This window comes from Empidonax traillii, unplaced genomic scaffold, assembly GCF_003031625.1.
Source record: "Empidonax traillii isolate 1590-97213 ecotype Southwest subspecies unplaced genomic scaffold, ASM303162v1 scaffold83:size2986645, whole genome shotgun sequence".
In the NCBI taxonomy this organism is placed as follows: Eukaryota; Metazoa; Chordata; class Aves; order Passeriformes; family Tyrannidae; genus Empidonax; species Empidonax traillii.
Window position 1 is genome coordinate 77,827 of NW_020955276.1, and position 18,927 is coordinate 96,753.

The 18,927-nt window shown below is 35.4% G+C and overlaps 1 protein-coding gene across 5 annotated transcripts in view; it reads left to right on the forward strand.

The window, feature by feature from the left end:
• JAK2 (Janus kinase 2) overlaps positions 1-18,927 on the forward strand; it is an 84,213-nt gene that overhangs the window by 57,553 nt on the left and 7,733 nt on the right. For all 5 annotated transcript variants that reach the window (XM_027881030.1, XM_027881029.1, XM_027881033.1 and 2 more), the window contains 13 exons: positions 58-169; positions 1,855-2,041; positions 3,328-3,455; positions 3,959-4,093; positions 5,681-5,768; positions 7,720-7,847; positions 8,463-8,601; positions 9,866-10,017; positions 11,013-11,163; positions 11,441-11,577; positions 12,767-12,956; positions 13,883-14,007; positions 17,676-17,848. In XM_027881030.1, the coding sequence (XP_027736831.1) occupies positions 58-169; positions 1,855-2,041; positions 3,328-3,455; positions 3,959-4,093; positions 5,681-5,768; positions 7,720-7,847; positions 8,463-8,601; positions 9,866-10,017; positions 11,013-11,163; positions 11,441-11,577; positions 12,767-12,956; positions 13,883-14,007; positions 17,676-17,848 (1,845 nt within the window). The remainder of the gene's footprint in view (positions 1-57; positions 170-1,854; positions 2,042-3,327; positions 3,456-3,958; positions 4,094-5,680; positions 5,769-7,719; positions 7,848-8,462; positions 8,602-9,865; positions 10,018-11,012; positions 11,164-11,440; positions 11,578-12,766; positions 12,957-13,882; positions 14,008-17,675; positions 17,849-18,927) is intronic.

Genomic DNA, 18,927 nt, shown 5'->3' on the forward strand with positions numbered 1-18,927 from the left:
TCTGATATTCCTGTATTTTGAAATTATGCAATATTAAACATTTTCTTCTTACTATAGCATGGACTTTGCTATCAGTAAACTGAAGAAAGCGGGTAATCAGACTGGTTTCTACGTCCTTCGCTGCAGTCCTAAAGATTTTAAGAAATACTTCCTTACCTTTGCTATAGAGGTTTGTATTCTATCTTAAATAGTGCTTCTTTAATCTTTATTGTGGTATAATGATAAACGTGGGATGTTCAGTAAATGATTCTGAATTTTCCCTCCAGAATGTTTTTGTGATGTGTGTATTCTTAGCTACTTCTGTCAGACTGGCCAACTTTTCAGGGTCTTGTGAGCAACATCAAAGTGCTTGTTTGGTAAAGAATCGCTAATGGCACATACCATATGCCTAGGAGACCAAGACAGGAAGAGGGAAGACAGCTTGGGGATAGGATGGTGACGTGGGTCTTGGGACTGTAGTAAATATTTGGGAGGTGGAGCAGTTTGATGGGTTTATTTTATTTTTTTAAAGTTTGGATTTTTTTAGTTGGGTCTTTTTTCTCTAGGATTTCTGCAGATCTTCTCTCCCCTTCCAAATAGGATTTAGTTAGACAGAGCTGGTGATCCAAGAGTATCTCTCCTTCACAAGTTCTTCTGGGTTCAGGTCTTATCCCCATCCACAGTGCTGGACCAGCCATGTTATTTGGCAGCTGTTATGTCAACACAGGTCTTCTGAGGATGTCTGGTGTTAGTTAGAGAGAGAACTACCCTGGAAATGCATGCAGTTCTCACACAGGTGAAGAACCAGATGTACCCCTCCTGTGTGACATTGCAGTTAGTGATAAGACAATACCTTAATATTGCTGTTACATGATTGCGTGATCTTGTTCTGAGGGTGGACTTCTCTTTAATTACATTAACAGAGCTACCTTTGGGGTTTTAAGTAGGCAAGGTAGGACATGAGGTTTCCTGCTGGTGTGCAGCAAGCTAGCACATTTGCTAATACTGGCAGAATATGTACATCTCTGAAAATGAGAAAGTAATATTGATGTGTGAATGAAGAAGTAAACGTGAGTTTCACAGAAATGTTATGTCCAGTCAATGAATTGTTTGATAAGGAATTTTGTAGACCAAGAGATCAGTTCCTGAGCAAGCTTAGAGAGGCAAAGTGTGAGAGTCAAGCTTGTGAGTGAAGCCTACCATTGCCATTAAGTGACTTGGCCCCAATTTTTTTTCCCTTGTTCTAAGTCTTGTGCAAATCATTGGAAGGCTTTTGAGATTCAGAACTTTTTGGAACTTTTGCTGCAGTACTGAGATGAAGAACCAGGAATGCACTACTAAGAGCTCATCTTGTTTAAAAATGTTTAATGGTATCTTTTCAAGACTCATTGTAAAAATAATTCAGTGCATATTGAAAAATGCTAGTAACTGATTTCTTGGAACTGTCCTGTAGATGACAGAAAAACAGAACTATAGCTGAGATATCCAAATGCCTGCCAAAAGAACATGGAGCAGAACCATTTGGGCTATTGCTTCCAACAAAATTTTGTTTTGATATTACCCCATGTCAGAGTGAATAAGCTTTCATTATTAGCTCTGAAGGATTTTTCCTAGGATCCATTATCCGTTTTCTCAGCTCCGTCTTTGCAGCTTTCATTAACATTTGTTTTTCTGTATCATCAACATGCTAGTTCCAGTGATGGGAGCAGAGTAATATTTTCTCAGAATCGATATTACATAGTGAGAACAAAATAACAAATTATGGTCATATTTTGCTGGAGCATTCTTTCTTTAATTAGTAGAGTGATATACATTTAAATAGGCTTTCAAATATTAAATATTAATTTTATTTTTAATGGAAAAAAATCTCTGCAGCGTGACAATACCACAGATTACAAGCATTGCTTAATTACGAAGAATGAGAATGGAGAATATAATCTTAGTGGAACGAAGAGAACTTTTAGTAATCTTAAGGATCTCTTGACCTGTTACCAGACAGAAACTGTCCGTTCAGACAGCATAATTTTCCAGTTCGTCAAATGCTGTCCCCCAAAACCCAAAGGTAAGAGAAATATTATTTCTAAGCAGAAGGCTATCCAACTTCTTGATTAAAGATTTAGAAACAAGTTAAAATGACTCTCAGGTAGATACCTGTGTTTGTATGGGGTTTTTTGAATTTCACTGAGCTATTTATTCATCTTGTTAGTCATAGTGTTCAGTCCCAGTGCCTGCCAAATTTTATTTTGGTATAAGATGGTCTTCCAGAAGTAACCATGGTAGCCAATTTCATGATTAGAAGTAAAGACATTTTCTTAATTGAAGTGGATTGTGTGCAGCAGCATTTCTTCTTCAGTCAAGTGTTTTCGTGTCTTGAGAAGGAAAGAGCTACTTAAATGTATCATTTATCACTGAGGATGATTTCATAAGCCATGGAACCAACAATGTCAGTGAATTTCTGTCATTGTTGACATCTTAACTGAGTTATGCCAAAGCTGTGCTGTGATTTCAGCTTATTTTTAACACTGAGAAATACACAAGGACTAGAGCTCCTGCCTGAGGACTAGATTTTTCTTGAATTTATGTTAAATTTTCTAGACTATCTTTAATATTTCTAATATCTTTCTCCTTTATGAATTATGTTAACATCTGCTAAGTAGTAGTACTAAGTAGTACTGCTTAACAGTTAATATTGGTTAGTTTTAGACTCTGTCAAAATCCCTATTTAAAGAAAAACTTGTGACAAAAGACTATGTGATATCACCTTTGCCTCTCTCAAACTTGATTGAAAATACCTAATGGATTCAAAACCTTTGAAAATATTTAACAAGTAAATATGTATGCACATAATAGAGAGTAATTTTGTAGACTTATTCAATATGAAATAAAAAATGTGTATGCATCTGAATTATACGTTATTGAATAAATATAATCATGTGTGACCATATACTCACAAAGATGTATCTGTCAGCTTTAGTTTTAGTATCAGACCTGCTCTACTTTGTAATATAAAAGAAGGTGACTTACATCCCCTCTTCCATCTCTTGTTTTTATTACAAATACAGGAGTTAAAATGTGAAAGAAGATAGGAGATATTTTCAGAATGTCTGTCAAAAGTAGGAATACTTAAAAAGAATAAAGTGAGTGAACCTAGATGCTTTTGCTGATGGGAAAATATCAGACTTTGAATTAAATTAAATACTGCATGGCTTTTTGAATGAACTGATCACAATGTCATATCTTATTTGAGTTGAACTAGCTACACCTCATTAATCCTTCTCAAACTGTATTGGTTTAGTTTTATACTTTACAAATTTAGTGTGGTTTTCTTTTCCCTCTTTCTTCTCCCAGATAAATCAAATCTTCTAGTCTTCAGAAGCAATAGTGTTTCTGATGTACCTTCGTCACCTACGCTACAGAGACACAACAATGTCAATCAAATGGTCTTTCACAAAATCCGTAATGAGGATTTGATATTTGTAAGTCTGTTAGTTGCTTTTTCCGCTGCAGATATTGGGTTTAATACACACCAAGTTTTAATAACCTCTGTATGTGTTAAAAGAATCTTGTCTGAGCCAGGAGATTTTGCTATAATCTTTCCTTAGAGTTGTGGAAACAAAATATTTATTTTTATTTTCCATTAATGCAAATAATTACTTTTTCAAAATTAAGAAGCTCTTTTTTTGACTGCAATAGCAGTTGTTTGCTTCTAGAGCTATCTAAATGTTTAACATCAATTCCTTCCTCTCTGGTTCTTGCAGCAAGTTATTTTCTGCAATTTTTGAAGAATCAATAAAAAATAATCAAAGATTTAAGATGTTTCTGATATAGTTGCTTCCTTTTCCCATTAGTTTGACTCTACAGCCAGCACACCTCTAAATATTTACATATATGTTAATTAGGGATTTTTTTTAAGAGATCTTTTGCAAAACAGGCAGATATTTCTGGTTTTTTTCCTATCTGTATCCTTCCTTTCTTACAGGAGGAGAGTCTTGGACAGGGCACATTTACTAAGATTTTCAAAGGTGTAAGGAAAGAAGTGGGAGATTATGGCCAGCTCCATCAAACTGAAGTTCTTTTAAAGGTGCTGGATAAAGTGCATAGAAACTACTCTGAGGTTGGTGCGATTGTTTGTCCAGTGCTATTACTGCTATAACATTTTTCCAAAGCATTACTTTTCTTAAAATAAATGAGTATGTGTTATATAGTAGAGTGCTGTATTGTTTAACAAGCTCATTCTTGGACTTGTGACAAAGTGGGAGTATGCATTTGAGATTGACTTTGGGAAGTGCACTATGTATTTTATTTCCCCTCCACGCACCACCCATCAGAGAATTCAGAGCTTCCCACTGAGAATTGAAGAACAGATTATTTATAAGTACCATAGAAGAGCTAATATGGCCCCAGAATTGTCTTAACCAGTAAATTGCATACAGATGAGGGACCAGCATTTATGGTAAATCACTTCCTTTGGATGGACTGTTTTCAGTGTTTTGGAGTCAAACTGATTCTCCAGTGAAATCAACATTTTGGATCAAGTAATAAAAAATCAGAAGCATTTATGTATGAGAAACACTTGCCATGTATAAATTCACCCATAATCACTGAGGCTTTCCACTTTTTGAGTGAAGCTGTTAGCAAACCTGAAACACCTTTGTGCAAAAACTAATACACGGTAATGTAATTGAGCCAAATAGTTATTTTACAGATTTTCACAAGACGTAGTAGTGTTTATTATATTAATGTAACTTCATATGACTGTTTATTGCTTATTTAAATATTTAATTGATTCAAATTCCTAATTAATCTAGCTGTATTTACAGCAAGCCAGGAGAGCCAGTACACTGTTTCCTGAACTTTTCCATTACTTCAGACAAATCTGTATGAAAATGTGAGCAAAGAATGAAACATTTCAGATGGCTAATATTGATAAGCAGTGTAGGCATAACAATAAAGAAACCATAATCTTTTTATAATTTTAATAAGATGGCTAATATATTTACATTTTAAACTTGAGTGGAATCAGTAACTAAAAGCTCAGAGAGCATAGAAATAAAAATATTTCTGAAGGAAAAATGTGCTCATTTTGACCTTGCTTTGTTGGGTGAATAATCAGTACACAGGCAAGCGTAGTTGGAGATACCACTGAATAATAAAAAATTATTAAAGAAATAAAAGCATTTGAAACTTTCCTGACAAAGTTAGATAAGATCTTGCCGTAGCGGATGAATTATATAATGCTTGTTGTGTTTTAAGTTAATAGTATGCTATAAGGAAATAAATTGGAAACTGAATAGTGCATTATGACAGAATAAATTAGAAACTGATTAGTGTGTTGCGAACTTTACAAAGTTAACTGACACTGAAGAAAAGATTCTTTTTAAAATGTTGAGATACATCTGTCTGCAGAAAAAAAAGAGATTGCTAACCCATCTGGAATGTGGATTATAAGTTACTTAGGGAAAAAAAATTTAGGAAAAATGCCCCCAGGACGGAGAGAACTCAAAACAAAACAAAAAAAAACAAAACAAAATTTCCAGAAAACATAACAAACAATATAAAATATGTTACGTAGGGTCTTTGCAATGAGAAAGAAGTTGAAATGTTTTAAAAAATGCATATGGTTTTAATAAATTTATTAGCATTTTGGGTGCTTTGTTTTCACTGTTGTTTGTTTTTTCTCACTCTCTCACCTACCAAAAAGTCCTTCTTTGAGGCAGCAAGTATGATGAGCCAGCTTTCTTACAAACATCTGGTGTTAAATTATGGAGTCTGTGTATGTGGAGAAGAAAGTAAGTAGAAATTAATTGTCTTTTTGTAGTGATTTTATACATCTCTCATTAGAGTTTGAATAAAAAACACGGAAAAAACCAAAATTAAATGATTTAAGACACCAACTGGGCAGCCAATACATGTTTACATTGCAGTAATATTTGTCTTGGTGTCTCAGGACTAGTTAATATGGTGATAACAAAGAAAAGGTAAACATTGTCTTAAGTACAGTCAGTGTGAGTAGTAACCTCTATAAATGACTCAGTCTGAGGATCTCATGTGTGAAAAGTTTTGCTGAACCTCTGAAATGAGTTTTTGAAATTCCAGACAAATTTAACCCCCTATGTTGTATCAAGTGTGGTTAGCAAAAAAAGGGAAGTGCTTGGCTACACAAAAAAATCTTTGTTTACTGTGATCAGAAACTGCCACCCTTGTCCGCACATGTGCTGACTTAGTGAGCACATGTATACCTTTGGGAAGTTTGGTTTAGAGGTCCCATTCTGAAAACACGAGGTCCTGTTACTTCAACAAAAACTCTACAAAAATATTAACAGCAGTAAAATATTTTCTTTGTCTGCAGAAGTTGAATGTTTAGCATACTGCCTTATGACTATGTATTAATAAGGGGTTTGTATGCTATCTCCAAATATGCACTGCTGGGTCTCACTTTGGCAATATTTCCTTTCATGTAGTCTTTGGACAGAAATGTCAGTTTGCCTAAACCCTTCTTTTCCTGTGATTAGAAATTTGTACAGAAGAAAGTATTTTATAATAATTATATAATCATATTATGTAGATGGTTGCCTTCATTGGGGAGAAAGAATTTCCAAAAGAGAGAGTGGATTCTGTATCAGGAGTTACCTCTCTTAGGAGGCTAGAAAAGGTACAGCACTATGTTTGACCAAGTGAACTTGTGAAAGCTTTACAAAAACAACCCAAGGGGTTTTTTTCTATTTCTATAGTCCCTGTACACCGCACAGGGACTATATATAAAATTTCAGGTAGATCAAGTTTACAATTGACAATAATAATAATTATTATATATATATAGTTATTTATTTCACCTTTAGATCACGGTTGTCTTCTATAGATTGTTCTGTTTCTGAAGGCAACAAACTTACTACAATTTGATAAGAGCTAGTTACTAAGAAATAGGAAGAAGCAGCTGTTACTTGATTCTGTGGTTTATATGATGAACAGATGTGATGAAAATTGTTTCACGTAATTGCAAAAAAAAAAAAGAATATATTTACTATCTGTAAAATGAATTTGTTAAAAAATCAGTTTATCTATTACAGTAATTTCCAGTGTGTTTAGAGCCTAAATAAGAAACTAAATAAGAAATGCTCACTATTGCAATGTGAGCATCTTGACGCTGAGGGCAAGATTTCACTCCTGTAATTTGAAATTATTGGGTTGAAAGTGATGAAGACAACAGTACTATGAAATTGATCTTGTTTCTGGTGTTATTTGCTGGATGACTGCATGGAGACATATGTCATATATTTAGTACCAGTACTGGTCTATTTTTAAGAAGGGCATCTTTTGTCAGTAAAGCATTGTATCTATTACTAAGAATATGGATTGTAAGCAACAGAGAAGTGAATTACTTGAATGATATTTGACTCACTGCTGTATACTACTATGCTCTGTCAGTAGTAACATTATTTGTTGTGCCTTTCAAGTGAGGGTGGAATGATGCTCATTGTATTTTACCTAATTTGTAAAAGGGTATTAAGTCTAGTAATTTTGCATTTGAGACAAAATTACGTGAACTTCCACACACTGAAGAAGTATAAAGAACATCGAATATTTGTGGTAATACTCAGATGTCATATAGCTTCAAAGTTATAGTTAGATCACCAGCAAGTTATCAAAAAAGAGTGGTACTAGAGTCAAGAATCTGTCCTGAAATTTCATTAGTTTTTGTTGATTTTTTTAATTGCTACTTTTTTTGCTATTATAAATCAGACATCCTTGTACAAGAATATGTGAAATTTGGATCCTTGGACACATATTTGAAAAAGAACAAAAATATTATCAATATTTTGTGGAAGCTGGAAGTAGCTAAACAGTTGGCATTAGCCATGCATTTTCTGGTAAGTAGTTAAGTTTGTTAATTCAAGTGTTTCAGACTAATGCATGTAGAAAGGCTGAGCTATTAACCTGAATCTTGAAACTCTGAAGGGTATTTGAAATAGGATGGGCATACACTAGGTTTTTAGTGGGATAGGCAAGGGCAGATAAACTGTTTCATGACAGTGTTATTACTTACCCACTGGGAGGGGAAAACACTGTGCTGTTCACGCTGCAAATACATTCTTCTTGGGCATTAGGTCGCAACCTTACAATCTGTTTACTTCAACATAAAGGCCATTTATCCGATACAGGATATGTGACTAGGTGAGTCTTTCCTTTAGGAGAGTTTAAATGTTCTTACATTGATTTTAAATAGACTATACTGATGGATGAATATTCTAAGTTAACATACATCAGGTGGTTTTACACTTGAAACTTTAGGTAGACAATGAAAATTGACTGGAAACCATAACTTAGAGAGGAACTGATGAACTGTTTGAGGTTTGGTAAGACTTAATCTATGATCATTATTTTATTTGCTGATGTTTCCCTCATGCTGTGCAGTATTGGTTTTTAAATACCTCTTCAACCGTAAGACTTTTGTCAGTATGTAAAAGATACATTCCTGTTTATAGGAGGATAAAGGCCTTGTTCATGGGAATGTCTGTGCAAAAAACATCTTGCTTATCAGAGAGGAAGACAGGAAGTCTGGAAACCTTCCATTTATAAAACTAAGTGATCCTGGTATCAGTATTACAGTTTTGCCAAGAGACAGTAAGTCTTTGTGTCAGCTTTCTTGTTCAGTGCTTCTGATTTGAAAAATAAGTTTGGGGTTAGTTGTTTTTTTTCCTGACTGGCATCTAAGGTACTTCTGTTATAATAAGCTTCTTTATCTATCTGTCATTTTATAATAACCTCTGCAGTCCTAGCCAAGCAGTTTTGAGTGTATCTTCATCAGAAATAAACTACAGAAAACAAAGGCTTGTTCTCATTTTCTACTTTTCACTGGTAGTACTATTGGTATGCTACAATTGTAAATGTATCATATAGTCTGTTTCATTTGCACATAGCTGCTGAACTTAGTGTCGTGTAGTCAATCAAGCATTTTATAGTGTGGGGAAACTTTCAGAACCGAAATAAAACACACTTTGAAAGTGCTGAGTGGCAATTAAAAATCATCTTTAGTTCATTTCTTGGTGAATACCTGGAGCCAGTTGATGACTTTAAAAATACTGGGTTGTTATCCATCACTGAGACTGTTTCAACACTTTAGAAACTGCATAATTAATTAAAACCAAAGTGTGTGCAAGATTGTTATCCTAATGGAACTGAAGCAACCTTAGTATTCTTTTTGTGGTCTTTTTACTAATTTTGGAAAAATTAAAACACTTAATACTTAGCAATCTTACACATTCCTAAGGAAATAATGCATCTAAGGGCCTATAAGCAATGTGGTGCCTTCATTTTCCAATAAACTATTTAAATTCTCCCTGTTCTAAAGTGAATTCTACATTAATCTTATGCAGTCTCATTTTAAAGAGCTCTAAATTGACATCCATACAATCCCATACAATGTTTTAAATTGTTACTACAGTCAATATCAATAGTTTCATAATCAGATAGTATGAAATTGCTTTTCGTGGTGCTTTTTGCTGTGCCATAATGTGCCAACCACTAGCAAAGTAACTTTTACTCTTTGACATGTAGGTCCTTTGTGATAGCTACTAAGTCTTGGTAACACTGAGTGAAATACAGATATCAGAGAAAAAGTGTAATGTGGAAATGGCATTAAGGCAGTTTTGTACCATTAGACTTATTTTACAATAAAACTCATGATGCTTCACTCTGATTCTTATTTTTGTCCATACTCCATAACTTATTTTTTTAGGCGGGAACAAAAAATTGGAAAAGTATTAAAAGCATATTACAGAATGAAATACCTATGTATACAGAAGTGATTTTTACCAAATCAAAGATATGATGGAATTTTCTGGTTTTATTATTCATCTTAACATGTTTCTTTGGTGTGATTGCCCAGTTCTTCTTGAGAGAATACCATGGGTTCCTCCTGAATGTATTGAGAATCCCAAACAACTAAGCCTGGCCACAGATAAGTGGAGTTTTGGTACCACTTTGTGGGAAATCTGCAGTGGAGGAGACAAACCCCTGAGTGCACTGGATTCTTCAAGGGTAAGTATTACTTGATCTGTAGTCGTAACAGTTCTTTGACCACTTCTAATTTAAAACATCTGCTGTTGTAACTACATCAGCATATAGAGTGTTGTGGTACATGACCACTATAGGAAAAAGACGTTTTTGCTGCTAGATAATGATTTGAAGTTTAATTTTGTTATTTGTTTTGATTTTATGAGGGAAAAGTACAGTACTGTCAATTTTATCTTGTTCATATTTCTGTTGCTTTGTTGCAGCAGTGCATCACTTTAAAAGTATTCCTAAAAATGTTCATGGATCTTAATTGCCATTCTTCTAGGAACTGAACATCTTAAATACTGTAGGACTTTGTGTGTTGCAGGCAATTCTATTTTAGCTACACTAGAAATATTAACTTTATCTCAAGTAGGGGCAGGGGATGGAGGAGAAACATATTGCACAAAAATATAATTTCATATATATTCACTTCTGTAGTCGGAAGAAAAAAGAATACTTTCCTATGCTACAAAAAGATTTGTAGTATTATTTTTATAAATGGACTGTAACCTTCTCACAAAACCTGGTCTGATTTCTCAGGTATTGTAATCACTTCTTGCAATAAGCTCCGAGGGTTGCCTAGACCATCTAAGTGTTTAAAAAGTTGCCCTCCTTTCCTGTTGTCTACGTTCTTTCATAATACCCATGAAGCTCTTTACAACTGTGAGCTCAGCCAGATTCACAGGTCAATAGAATTCTCTGCTGGACCCATCCAGTTGTGGTTTTATGGAATTACCAATAACAGAGATGCTATTTTTCTCATCTCTCTTATCTTCAGTAACTGCCTGGAAATTTCTGAACTGATTGCTCTAAATTATGCCAACCTTTCTTTTGATGGAAAATGGTCAGATGTACATTCAGTGAGATAACACGTCTAGGTTGAGAGCTGTAATTTTTGGCTGCTCTGGTGGAATGTTAAGGCTTCTGTAACTCTTACTGGTTGTAAAATGTAAAATGACTTATCTATTTAATTCCAGAAACTACAGTTTTATGAAGATAGGCACCAGCTTCCTGCCCCCAACTGGACAGAACTTGCAAACCTTATAAACAACTGTATGGATTATGAGCCAGATTTCAGACCTTCTTTTAGGGCAATTATACGTGATCTGAACAGTTTGTTCACTCCAGGTGAGTCTGTGATACAGCAGGAACACACTAGACAAAAAGAACCCTGGTTCCGATTGGTTCACTTTCAGGTGGTGCCTTCCTTCTTGATACATTTTTGCAATACGTCTGTGTCTTTGACTGCAAATTACTCTACAGAAATTAAGGTGCTTGTTAATATTCTACAGACGTTAGAGGATGCCAAAGAAAGGTAGAACATGACATGATTGTAATAAGGTTCTTCCTTTTTTCGTTCATTACTCTATGGCTTTTGTTCACTTTCTTCTCTTCTGCCTCTCAGATTACGAGCTATTGACAGAAAGTGATATGTTGCCAAATATGAGAATTGGAGCACTTGGATTTTCTGGTGCTTTTGAAGATCGGGACCCAACACAATTTGAAGAAAGACATCTTAAGTTTTTACAGCAACTTGGCAAGGTAGACTGTTTAAAATTCTCTAATAGTCTAGGAAAATATGTTTTTCAGTTGTCTTTTGATGATCCCATATACACTATTTACATTGAAACTTCTGTTATAGAAATTATTAATTTCAGCTATATCTGAGCACCATGTGCAGTTCCTTTTTTGTCTTTTTTCACTTTCAAAATATCCTTATACTGTGAAAGTTACCTGGCCTCTACAATGAATCCAGTCATGTCAAAAGGCCAGCGTATTTTTCTGTAATGAAGAGCTGCCTCTGACATAATCTTTATACATATATATGCACACACACACTTGGTATTCATTTAACAATACTGTGGAGCATTCTTGCACAGCGCTAGTGGGATTGGGTTTTTTGTGCATGCATATTCTGAGAAATATGAATATACAGTCTTTGAATTTAATAATGTATTCAAGATATATGTAGGCCATGAACCTTTTGGACTTTGAGAAAGCAGCATTTGGTTACTACTTTTGGAAGTCATTGCAGTCTGTCTGTGTGAAAATGTGCCTACACAGATGACCAACTGCAGTTGGCAGATCTTCACCAAGAATCATTTTTCCAGAATGGTTTATTGATGGTATAAGATAACTGTGTATTCCTTTGGCTCCAAATACTAGTAGAAGCAAGTCTGAAAGCAAAGTAACAGAACGACTTCTATTTGCAGATGATTGATTGTTGGCTGTAAGTAGTAGCTTAACATGGGGAGGACAACAGAGCGATAAATGTTGACTGCATAAAAGAAGACAAAAACAATATAAACAGAGAAAGGAAAGAATGTAGAATCAGGAAAAGAGGGAAAATTAAGAACTGAGAGGAAGGGATTTATGCAAGAGCAGGAAAAGGAGTGTACCAGCTGACAGCTTGGAAGTGCAAGTAGAAATTTGTGAAGGGGGAGAAAATGGATGGACATCACACCCTCTTCTTGTCCTTATTTCCTGTGCATTCCTTTCCTGTTTGCTTCCTTTCACAGAATATGTTTCTTTTAGAACTGATAGCCCTGATTCCTACCCTGATTTCTTTCAGGGAAGTTTTGTGGCATTTCACTTAAATAATGAATTGTGGTCACTGAATCACAGTGAGCACTGCACAAACACTATAAATACTGTGCACTAAGAAACATCAAGAAAGAGAGAATGATGTGGACTTGTTTTTAATTCCCATGTATTTCCTTTTGTGATCTAGGGAAATTTTGGCAGCGTTGAGATGTGCCGGTATGACCCACTGCAGGACAATACTGGAGAGGTGGTAGCTGTGAAAAAGCTGCAACATAGCACAGAAGAGCACCTTAGGGACTTTGAAAGAGAAATTGAAATACTTAAATCTCTGCAGCATGATAACATCGTTAAATACAAAGGAGTATGCTACAGTGCAGGTATGTGCTTTATTGAGTACACTTTCAAGTGTACACCTAAGTATGCCTACTGAGAAATTCAGAGGGGTAAGTGTTTATGTCAGTCACTGCCTTGTCCTAGATTTAGCAGGACTAACAGAGTACAAAACAAAGTAACTAGTGTCTGTTATGTACTGCATCTCAGTACAAAGTGGACATTTTATTCAGTCAGCTTATTGCATAATTTCATTTATTTAGAGAAAGTACTTTTTTGACTATTTACATAGCTTTATGTAAAAGCATAAAGGACTTCCTAGAAAAGAATATAGGGTTTAAGTGGGAAAAATGTACCATTTTGTAACTATTATCGTTTTTTTCGCTCAGTGTAATATTCCAGAGTGGATATTACCAAGTTCTTGTACAGCCTGTCCAGTAAACTAGTGTATAGGAAAAATTTTCAAAAACAGATCTGTTTGAGTGAATTGGTGATGCCATTGAAGTTCATGAATGAAAGTGTGGGGGTTCTGCCTAGGATCTTACTGTAAAACAAAAATCTTAGGTTCAAAATCAGGCTAAGTTTTTAAAGATGGTAAAATTGGTGACAAGTTGATGTCATTTGCCATTGAGAACTGCATTTTGTCTCATCTTGACAACACACATTTATACATTTACACTTTGCTTTCACAATAGTAGATAAAGTATTGATAAGATGGTCTTGATTAGTGATATACTAGTATATCAAGCATTTCCTCATTGTTGTTAAGTTTAAATAAATGGCATTTCCCGAGCAAATACGGTTAAGTAATACATGAAAAATTGCATAGTGATGTACAAATCAGAATTTAATTTTTCAGTATTAAGACTATTTTCTATTAGTCCTATTGAAATTCTAAAATAATTAGATTTAAAAACTTGCCACTGGAAGATTACAAAAAAATTAAGTGCATTTTTTATTGTTGTTGTAAAAGGTCGTAGGAATCTAAGATTAATTATGGAATATTTACCATATGGAAGTTTACGAGATTATCTTCAGAAACATAAGGAGAGGCTGGACCACAAGAAGCTTTTGCTGTATGCATCTCAGATATGCAAGGTAGGAAATTTCAAATTATTTATGGTTTTCAACAAAGTTTTATCTTTTTGGTCTCATCCCATTTGTCTCAAAGTAACTATAATTGGTTGTTTTGGTGTAACTTCTTCAGTACTGTTGGGCTGCTAGCACCACATGACCTTAAAAAAATAGCAATATGAATTCATGTAGTCAAGAGCTGGAAAAAACTTCTGAGTATCTTAGTACAGGATCTGAGACTGGTCTATCTGCTAACTGAGGCAGAATATACTCCATTTATTTTTCTGTATTTTCTAGTTTACTAAGGTTGTATTTCAATCAGAATAATTAAAACCTCTCTTCTCCCTAATGAGACCTTAAATAAAATTTAGTAGGCATTAATATACTGACTCAGGCAATCTGTTTGGGACGTACTGTAACTGATTTTTCAGAACTTTGAGGTTCAAGTATAAGACCACTACAACAACTTGCATATGTTTTTAAAAAGTACTTTAAACTGTGAATAATATTAGATTATTAAGCACAAAGAGCAAAGATACATGATTTCTTTAAGAAGAACCAGAGGCCATAAAAATACCCAAAACTGTAGTAAATTACTTGTATTGAGCATAATTTGTAAAATTCTGCAAAGGGGGGAAAGCATCTGATATTTATTGTGATATCACATTTCCTTAGAAAGAGGGCTTATGTTTACCGTAGTTTTATTCTGTAATTATGCTTTAAATATAGGAAACTTTGGATTTCATTGAATATTCAGTAGTTTGGGGGAAAAAGGGGGTGAGGGAGAGAGACACAAAAATTAAAAAAAATATAACCACACCCCATAAGGGCATGTACCAGAATTATTTTTAAATTCCTTTTCCCAATACCACATCAAAGACATGGAAAGAGTAGGTTACATAAAACTTGTAAGTATTCTTTAGGATATGTAGCCCATAGATGTCTGGTAATAGTGCCCTGCCACACTCAGAGCAGAAGACTTTCCTTCTGCAATATCCACAGAAGAGGCCTGACAAAAATCAGGAGAGATTCTCTGCCAGAGCCGAGATCTTCTGCAGACACTCAGACTTTCACATGGGGAAAAAAGCTTGCTACTTCCCTGCTTGAAACTGGCTTAACTCATAAACTCTTTATCTGCCAGACCTGGTGCACATACAGAGGGTTGCATGCAATTTAGCAGCTTATCTCACCTATTCATGTGCTTCACTGAAGCACGGTGATGTAGGTAGTCTCCAGCAAAAACTCCCTGATGGGCAAGCCGTATGGAATGAGATGGGAAAACAGAAAATGTTAGCAAGCCTGTGGCAAGTGTCACAGAAAGAAGGATTGAATATGTGACCACCTACTCAGAAGGTTGAAGAGCCCTTTGATCTGTGTGTCCAAAACAAGTAGTCATTCTGCAGTAACAGGCCTAAGAAATTCTCTCAGAATTATTTCTGCAACAAAATAACTGTTACTCTGCTAAGTCACTGAAAACAATCTTTGTTGAAGCAGAACTGGAAGAGTCTTAATACTCAGCACCAACTCCAAGGACAGTGGCTGCATCTTTCATAGAATAAAGATGCAACAGGGACCTGAAGGTGCCTACCATGTGTACTCTCATAAGAAGCTATGGAGCATATGTAAGTCTTCAGGCCTTTATTCAAAGCCAGGAGGAACAATAGTGGCAACATAAGTCAGGACCCTGGTCCCTGAGACAGAGGTATCTGATGGGAAGACTGGAAGGTGGATTTTGGCCTTTGCAGGCTGTGCAAGTATGGCAGAAATCTTTGGGAAAGGAACTGTGTTCAGAAAGTATAAAGGAAAGGGGTAGCGATGTGTGTGTACATACACGTATATAAAAGAATCTTCAAAATATTACAGGTCTTCAGGATGGTGAGAAATCAAAATAGCAGATGAAATGGCTGCTTCCTAACTACCAAACACCACCACCACCCCCCACTACTACTACTACTACTACTACTTCTTCCTCTTTCTCTTCTTCCTCTTCCTCTTCTTTTAGCTCTTTAGCTCTTTTTCCTTCTCTTACAGTGTTTGCTCTTTCAGCATCTCACATCTCTTCTTTATGCTGTCCCTTTCTGTCGCTGTAATTCTTGGAGTTTTTTAACGAAAAACCTTTCCCCCTCTGCCCTGTTGCTCTCCTCTCAAGAGCATTAGAGAAATGAAGGCATGCCCATACCTTAGAGTTAAGATGAATGTGTTTGGTTGCTTACTGTGTTTTGGTTCCTTGCTACAACACTGGGAAAGGATTTTCCCATCTCTTAATGCTTGAAATCTTTCAGGTGTCCTTGCTAAAGAGCACAACTTTAAAGATAGAAACATCTGAAAACATATAATTAAATTCCATTGTTAGACTAGTGCCACAGGATTATGATTTTCACTTAGAATTTGCATGACTTCAATTAAGCACCTGTCTCAGAATCAATGTTTTCCAGGCTGACAGATAAATTACTATCATCAAACTTTAGGGCTGTTTCCTGCATAGTTCATACTAGGAAGAAAAAGCTGTAGCATCTGCATAGACTAGTTGTACCAGGAACATGGGAGTCTCAGTTTGAAGAAGCAAGGTTTGGTGTTTTTTCAGGCGGCAGTGAGTAAGTGGGCAGTGAAGAACGGGACATTTTTGATGGTTTTGTTCTTGGAATGCGCTGTTGAGAGGACGGTAATGCCACCTTGCGGTGCTGAGGGGTTATGGAGTCTGAGAGGAAGGTTACACTTCAGAGCCAAACTCTTTCTGAGGTTCCTCACATAAAAAAAAAAAAAAAAAGAGAGAGAAATAAGCCTTTTGGCATTAATAATATAACGCAGATGTTCAAAACTTTTGAGTTCACCAATGCTACTAGTGTAATTTATTACTTTCCTGTTGTGTTGAAGCAGTGATACGCTTTCTTAAGAAAATCTGAAACTGATACCTTGCGTTGTGATTCCTTTCACGTAGGAGTTGGGTATCTCATGACGTTGTGTGGCATCAATTTCTGCCCATCATTTATCACTGTCTAAGCAAGACCTTCTTGTTTTAGTAATGCCATTACACACTGGCTCCTTTCACATATTGTTGTTAGCAAAAATAATTAGGTGCATTGGTAAGAAGGGATCATCAGCAACAAAAAACAACATGGCTTTGGACCAATGTTCTGTTGCAGCAATCCATAGAAATATAACAATAAGCAGAACTCTGGTGGTGGATAATGGTCCATACAAAAGAGAAACAAGACTCATGGGTGGGAATACAGTCAGAGAATTGTTGTCAAATTCAAGGAATCATAAAGTTTCATGGAAGCAATCAGGAAAGCAGATGTACAAACTGAAGAAAAAAGAGTAAATGAAATGGGTAGGTAGGACAGTCTTCTCATGTGCTCTGGATTATGTAGCTTAGCCCAAGTTTTGTTTTCCTTCTGTATATCACCAGAAAACTGCATTTGGCCACAGAAAGGAGCTGTAACAGCTATCCATCTACAGTAAAAAATACTTGGTTCTGACAGGTGCTCAGTCTATGTCCCTCCAGTTAAGGGAGCCCCTGAGCTTGGAAAAAGTAACTTCTCAGGGAAAACAAATGTTCAAGCACACTCACTTTAATAATGATTGGGTTTTGGTTTTAACTTTGAGGTTAATTCATCCTCTTAGGGAAAGTGCAGCTATGTAATGGTTAAAAGTAACTCTTTTTCTATTGTGTTTGTGACCTCTACACCTAGGGCATGGAGTATCTGGGTACAAAAAGATACGTTCACCGGGATTTAGCAACGAGAAATATCTTGGTGGAGAATGAGAACAGAGTTAAAATCGGAGATTTTGGATTGACAAAAGTCTTGCCACAAGACAAAGAATACTACAAAGTGAAAGAACCTGGTGAAAGTCCTATATTTTGGTAAGTCTTCTTTTGGTATGTGAAATTATGGCATGTTTTTAGGTTTTGCCATTTCAGCCAATTGTTTTGCAAATTGTGGAATTTTTAAATGCAAACTTCACATCAGCATCCCAGCACTGTGAAAGTCGCATGGATGGTGTTTGACTTCACAGAACAGCATCTGGGAATTTTCAACATACTTAAAAAAAAACCAAAAACCATCCAAAACAAACTCCTAAAAAATACCAACATATTTAAAAGAAATAGTATCCAATGGGAAAGACATAAGGGAAATCTAAAAGGGTCCATTCTCCTGACCGCTTTCAAATTTTTGGACCTTTCAGTTCCCTAAACACTGGTCATTCGTCTTTAACTGAGACCTGTTGGATAGACCCTCTAGTGATCCTTAAGTGGAGTTAAGTCCCATAAACTGTAATTAGCAAGAATAAAGTGCTGAGATTTAATATTAAGGTGGATGTCTGTATTTTGGCATTGAGCTTCCAGAGAAGGTCTGAGTTACCCCAAATTACAGCAATGCTCCAACAAACTACACTTGGCTTAAACAGGAAGAGAACACTTTGTGTATCCTGTGGGAGACTGAATAATTATGAAATACAAGTTGGTAAACTGTATTTAGAATGCCAGACATATACTTAATCTCTATTCTGTGAAGACATAGAAATACCTTAGAAAATAAATTGATGGTTAGCTGTGATAAAAACCATTTTATGTTTTGATAACAAAAGCAAATGCCATTCTGTAAATATGATTTTAGTTATTTTTTAGTTCTGCCTTAGGCACTGTTTATCTAAAGGATCAATGATACAAAATGGTATCTTAGTAGATGTTTTGGAGGTGTACAGTGTAATTCCAGAATTACCTGGGACACAGTTCAAGGCTCACTAAAAGTGATAAAAGGCTATAATTGTCTTTCTTTCCAGGTCTTACCACATCAAAATCTTGTTTACTTGTACTACAGATAAGAAAAATATTTACAACTTTGTTGAAAAAAACATCAGACTTGGTTATAATTTTAAGGTGGATTTGGTTTTCAATACCAATTAACTATTATTAAAGGAATAGTTACTGTGTGAAGGTAA